The 6670-nt window shown below is 39.5% G+C and overlaps 1 protein-coding gene across 1 annotated transcript; it reads right to left on the reverse strand.

Moving 5' to 3' along the window:
- Positions 1–1773: 1773 nt before the first annotated feature.
- On the reverse strand, positions 1774–4339 carry LOC148047941 (zinc finger protein 232-like). Its single transcript, XM_087708750.1, has 4 exons — positions 4289–4339; positions 2887–3881; positions 1975–2089; positions 1774–1847 (listed from the first exon to the last, which is right to left on the reverse strand). The coding sequence occupies exons 2-4, from the start codon at positions 3301–3303 to the stop codon at positions 1774–1776; spliced, it is 606 nt and encodes a 201-aa protein (XP_087564876.1). The 5' UTR covers positions 3304–3881; positions 4289–4339.
- Positions 4340–6670: the final 2331 nt, after the last annotated feature.

Genomic DNA, 6670 nt, shown 5'->3' on the forward strand with positions numbered 1-6670 from the left:
TACTTGTTATTAAATAACACTAAAAGCAATCTAAATAACTTTGTTTCCTACAGAAGGTGAAAATTAACTCCCAGTCGGAGGTTCTTTTTTCTGAAACAACGCATCTCTTTCTTTATTTGATTTTACTAACTCTGCAGCTGAAGGGTTTGAAACTTGTTTGCAGAAACTGATAAAAAACCAAGGGCACCAACTGTTTTCACAGGTGCCTTTGAGAACTATTTTGGCAGAGAAAGAAGGAAGGAAGGAAGGAAGGAAGGAAGGAAGGAAGGAAGGAAGGAAGGAAGGAAGGAAGGAAGGAAGGAAAGGGGGGAACAGAACCCTTCCCCTTTGAAGAGCATAAAAGAACTTGTGTTTAAGTCAACTTAAATAAAATAAAAGCTAAGAGAAGCCTGGAAGTCTAGACTGGCAGTCATTGTTGGTTTTTTTTTCTTTCTCTCTTCAGTTTTGGAAACATGGATCAATACTTAGATGAGGAAACCTTAACATTCCAAAATATCTTGGCTGGAATTCAAAATCTATTGGAAGGATATGGGAGAATTGAGAAGAAGCTGGAAAGACTAGTCTTTTCAGGATGTCGGGGTAGTTAAAATCCACCATTACTATTGTGATGTGCTTTCTACATACCTTAGTTAACTGACTAGCAAAAAGTTCATCTATTTACTCTGGTTCGGTGGTCTATTTGGTCTATTTTTTAAAAAATAATTTAAATCCCTCTAGCTGTATGTTTCATTTGTAAGTTTCATCCCATCAAGTTTCCATAATGGCAACAATATCATGTTTGCCCTCATTTACTTAAATTTCTAATTCACCCTGTTTATTCCTCATACTCTGTATATACACATTAGCGTCCATTTTGACTGACCCTGTGATTACTGTCTACATAACCTGTGTTGTGTCTGACTTCCCCTACTTTCTCACCACCTGTTTGATTGCAGATTGTATGGCACTCACGATTAAATGCTTGATTTTGCTTGACAGCAAGGTTGATATTCTTACCCACACAAACATCTATGTTATATGCACTATATTAATCTATTAATTTTAGATTGCTGGGGACAGAAATGTTCTGTATCAATTAATTCTCTGTCCCCATTGTTTAGTTTAAATGTTTATCCAGAGAATCTGTGAATTTAATGCCAAGTAACAATTTGTTTGATGGACGCAAACTATCTCTTTTCTACAGTTTTTCATAGGACAAGCTGCAGACATCATGACTAATATAAAGAATTCTGTAAAACATTATTTATTGAAACGTTGGGAGAATAATTAGCAAAAAGAAATTTGTTTTTAAAGTATTAGTCTTAAAAAAAATCCTAAAAGGAATCTCCAACCAAAAGAAAAGGGGAAGATGGTAGGAGACAGTACAGGTAGTCCTCAACATACAACATGTTTTAGGGATTTACAACGACAGTGACAAAAATGACTTATGCCTGTTTTTCATACCTACGACTGTTCCAGCATCCCCATGGACACATGATCAAATTGACTCACATTTATGACAGATGCAGAGTCCCAGGGTCATGTGATCCCCTTTTGTGAACCTTTGACAAGCAAAGTCATTAGGGAAGCCACTTAACAACAACCATACTTCTAACTTCAGCACTTCACTTAACACCTGTGGCAAGAAAGGTTGTACAATGGGGCAACAAATGTGTCATTTAACAACAAAGAATTTAGGCTCAATTGTGGTCCTAAGTCAAAGACTACCTATAATATGTACAACAGCTGATTTCCTGAGGGGAAAAATAGAAATCTAGTAAATCAAAGTTATTCTCATACCTGAGTTGGAGGTTCAATCATGGTTTCCGCTCCCCCTAAACAAAGAGTCGACTTCCTTCTATGCTTCCCTGTGAGAGAGACAGAATTTCAAAAGGCATAATTAATAAAATCGGAGGAGGTTTGCTATAGAGGAGAGGACACAGAGAAGATGAGAAAGTTAGGATTTATCAAAGGAGTGGAAGGACCTTATATTACCTCCTGAGGTATCCTGAATTGGATTTTCCTGAGGGATCCCCCTGAAAGGCAGGTCTTGAGGGAGATTTGACAGATGCCTCTTTCTCTCAGGATCTCTGATCTCCATTGCAAAGGACTTGAAATAGGATCCAGGGAAAAAAGAATTAATGGACATTACACATCATGGTGGTGTGTACCTCTAGTTAACACCTGATAAACTGCCAAACATTTTTCAAATCTCAAAGGAATTTCAAATACATGTTTGAAATGTAAATATAAAAAAGTAACTTTTTACCAACTCTGCGGGACTTGTAACAAAGCAAAGAAATACTGGGATAAGATTTATATTGTACTGCAGAAGATTCTCAAAGAGGGCATGAAAATCAAACCAGAGACTTTTCTTTTAGGTTTAACAGAAAAAGGGATGGAAACTACATATATAACTTCGCTGTTATAAATGTTGAGAGCAGAAAGGATGCTCTTTGCAAAGCGGACGGATATTTTAATAGCCACAAAGGAGAAGTCGTTGGGAAAACCGATGGAAGAGATTGAAAAATTAACTGCTTTAGTTAAAGAAAAGACCAAGCCAATCTTGCTTCTACTTTGGAACCAATGCTGGGTTTTGTATTGAAACTTTGATTGAGTTTTGTTGATTACATAAGTTTGTTGTTATATAGAATTTGCTAGTACATATTAAGTATGTAAATGTAAGACATTGAACTTGTAATGTTACCATTTATTCGACTGTGCTAAAAAGATTCAGATTTTCAATGATTTTCTTTTTCCCCATTTACCCTACACTTCTTTCACTTCCTTTCCCCCTTTCCTACTATTTTCATTTTCTTGCATTTTATATCTTAATAAACCTACAAAAATTTGATACAAAAATCTGAACATATTATTATATTCAGGCCCAAGAAGAAGTCCTCTCACCGGCAACTCAACCTGCTCCTTCTTCTCCTCTGCCTGGCTCAGGAAGAAGCCTTCCACCAGGGCCACCGCCTGGGAGCTGGTCTCTGCTCCACACTCCCGCACCCAGCTCTCCATCTGCAGGGGCAGAAGGGCCAGGAACTGCTCCAGAACAACCAGGTCCAGCATCTGTGCTTTTGTGTGCTTTTCTGGTCCCAACCATCGACTACAAAAGAAGTGGAGCCGACTACAAAGTCCTCGGGGACCCTCATCCTCCTGATATTGGACGCTCCTGAAATTCAAAGCCTGAATTTGTGAAACGATGGTTCCTTCTTCCAGCATCTTCTGCCCATTTCTTGCCCAGATCTCCCCATGGATTCCAGACTGGGCATCGGAAGGGTCTTTTCCAATTCCCTCACTTGCTAAAGGAAGGCGAGCCATTCTCTCTCTGTCCTGTAACACAATTCCAAATGGGTGCAATGAAACCTGTGTATCTCCAAATGCTTTTTTAATTCATAGCAATGTTCATTTAGCCATGGGAATACCAGAACAAGCCATTAAGCCCTCCTTGCCAAAGGGATCATTTTTTTCTCTACATGAAGATCAACAAATGGCCTCAATTTTGCAATTTTCTTATAGAAGAACGAATAAATCTAAGCTAGTAGATCAGATCATTTATCAACACTCATCCCCACAGAAGGAAGCATTTTTCTGACCTGTAAAGTGGTGACTTTCAGCAAGAAGATTCAGTCCATATGGGCATTTTAGATAATTTAAATTTCTTTTTACTCAAAGGGAAAGACTTGCATTTTAAAAATATAGCTCTACGTTTACCTTTAAGCAGAGTACACACAACATACAACATACAAAAGCCCAAAGCATGAAAATTCAGTTCACAAAAAATGAGGTGCCAATCCTTTGACCCTGGTCCATTTCTCTTTCTCCCTTCACACCGGGGGTCAGGTTCACACAATGTGTCCTAAGCACAAACAGGTCAATCAAATCCAGGCGTTCAGTTCCTATGAAATATAAAGGATTAAATGCACACAGCTCAATACGATGACGTGATTGACTACCTTCCTCAAACAAATTGAGTTGCAAAAGGCCCCAAGCTGAGTTTAGTGTCATCCAGCACAGAGTGAGAATTAAAAGTTGTTTTTACTTCCTGCTTGAGTTTTGCCATACAAGCTCCCCCTCTCCCCTATGCAGGAGCTATTCTCACGAAATGGGGCGCTCCCTTTCCTTTCTGGGATCTGGAATTCTTCCTGAGAGCAGCATGCATCTTCTGGAGCTCTCCTTTGTTATCACCATGGAAAAGGGCGGCAGAGAAACATGGGAATCTGGGGTCTCCCGCTCCTAGGATTGACTTGGTATATATATGCACACGCACAGTCTCTCTCTCACACACAGACACACAAACACCTACCTTTGCCACCTCTTTCCTTCAAAACGTCTTTGCAGCCTTTTTAACTGCCTGCGAAGCTTAAAGGGTTAAAGAGAGAGAGTCCAGCAGCTAGAAAGGCAAGACTTATTGACGTCACTGCCTTCCCAACCTGCAACAGCGGCTCAACGCTGAAGCGCATGCGGTTCCTTTCTCTTTGCAGAGGGAGCCTCGGATGGGTTTTCTGTGCATGGAAGGTATTCATGGAAAAAGGAGAGATGGTGCATTTCCCATGCAGGGCCAGGAGGGGGCTCTCTTGAGAAAGCCAGGAAGCCTTCTCAACCTCCTTTGGACAATGTTATAATTTACTAAAGAATTTTGTATTTAAAGTAAGGTGACCAGATTTTCAGATTGGAAAAGAGGGACGCCCTTGACCGAGGGGGGGGGGGGGGGGGCTTGATTAAAAAAATTTTTTTTTGTCAAAAGGTCACCCCAGGACACTGAAACCAGCATAAATACGAATCTGTTGCCAAACAAAATTTTGATCACGTGACCATGAGGATGCTGCAACGGTCACTAAGTGTGAAAAATGGTCATCAGTCACTTTTTTCAATGCCATTGTAACTTTGGTCACTAAATGTTTTCCCCCTCCTCGAGACTCCTCACTTCTTCCTTCATTCCTCTTGCTTATCTACCTTCACCTTATCTGTCTTCTGCTCTTTCCCTCTCTTCCTTCCTTTCTCCTTCCATCCTCTCTTCTTTCCTCACTCACTCCCTTCCTCCTTTTTTCTCTTCCTTCCTCCTTCCATTCTTTCAGCTTCATTTCTTTTGCCTATCTACCTTCTCTGTCTTTCTGCTCTTTCCATTTCTTCGCTTCTGTTCCTTCCTCCTTCCCTCCTTTCCTATTTCTTCCTTCTTCCTTCCTTCTCCCTATCTACCTTCACCTTCTCTGTCTTTCTGCTCTTTCCCTGTCTTCCCCTTTCCTCCCTCCCTCCCTTCTTTCCTTTCTAATTCCATCTTTTCTTCTTTCCTCTCTCCCTCTTTTTCTTTTTTCCTTCCTTCCTCCTTCCTCTTGCCTATCAACTTTTTTTTTTTTTTTTTTTTGTTACATAGACGACACATACCCACAACAATAAAAACAAAACAAAAAGAAAAAAAAACCATCATCACATATAGCATGTCATTTGGTTACAAGTGTTTTAACATTTATCATTCTTATACATTTATTATTTCATTTAATAGGTTATAATATACAGTTTGGGTTGCTTTGTTTACTATCCCTTCCTCCTGTTATAACACCACCTTATTTTCCCTTTCTTTTCTCCCTTCCTCCCTTCTCTACTTTCTTCCTTCCTGCTCTCCTTTCCCTTCCTTCTTCCCTTACCTTTCTCCTACTCCTGCTCTTCCTCTTCCCCTTTCTACCCTCTCTCCCCCTCTTTCTCTCCTTTCCATCCTCCTCTCCTTACCTCTTTCTTCTTTCCATCTTCCTTTCATTCTCTCCTCCTTTCTCCCTTTCTCCCAACTCCCTTTCTGGGAGTTGAAGTCCACACACTTTCAAGTCTCCAAGGTGGAGAAAGACTGATCTATCTAATTAATATAATTATTTCTCCCTCTCTTTTTCACTCTCTCTCCAGCGCACACACGCAAATGCATAGGGTAGCCCACCTCACACACAGGTAACTCCGGGCGGCTTACGGGAATGACCTGGTACCATAGAGCAGTGTTTTTCAACCACTGTGCCGCGGCACACTAGTGTGCCGTGCCATAGTGTAAGGTGTGCCGTGGGAGAATTACTTTATATATAGTCAATATAGGCACAGAGTTAAATTTTTTAAACATTTTCTAATGGTGGTGTGCCTCGTGATTTTTTTCATGAAAAAAGTGTGCCTTTGCACAAAAAAGGTTGAAAAACACTGCCATAGAGCTCCAGGAAATACTTGGCTAGAGAAATCGCAAGTGTTCCTTCCTGGATTTTCCGGAGGGGAGAGGCACGGAGGTTGGAGGTTGGCTCGTGTGGAAAAAATAGTGGTAAAGTTTCTTTGAAAAATATTTCCCTAGGACTAATTTCACCATTTTAATTTGCTCAGTTCTTTGTATTAACGTCTGCATCATTCTGTATTGACTTGGAGTGCTCACTTGTGCCTGCTGGTAAGTGAGCTGGGGTTTTTTCTTTTATTTTTTTAATGTATTTTACAATAATATGTTATTTATTGTGCATAGGATTTTTTAAATTAGTTTTATTCTGTGTGGATTCTTTTTTTTTAATTGTCTTAGACTATTTAAAAAAAGATTCTATCCAAAATAAATTGAAGTGAAACCAATTTTAAAAATTCTATGCACAATACTTTGAAATATTTTACTTCAATTTATTCTGTGTGGATTCTTTTTTAAAATTGTCTTAGACTATTTAAAAAAAGATTCTATCCA

This window comes from Thamnophis sirtalis, unplaced genomic scaffold, assembly GCF_051295495.1.
Source record: "Thamnophis sirtalis isolate CommonGarterSnake01/CBP01778 unplaced genomic scaffold, rThaSir2_p1.2 scaffold_3, whole genome shotgun sequence".
In the NCBI taxonomy this organism is placed as follows: Eukaryota; Metazoa; Chordata; class Lepidosauria; order Squamata; family Natricidae; genus Thamnophis; species Thamnophis sirtalis.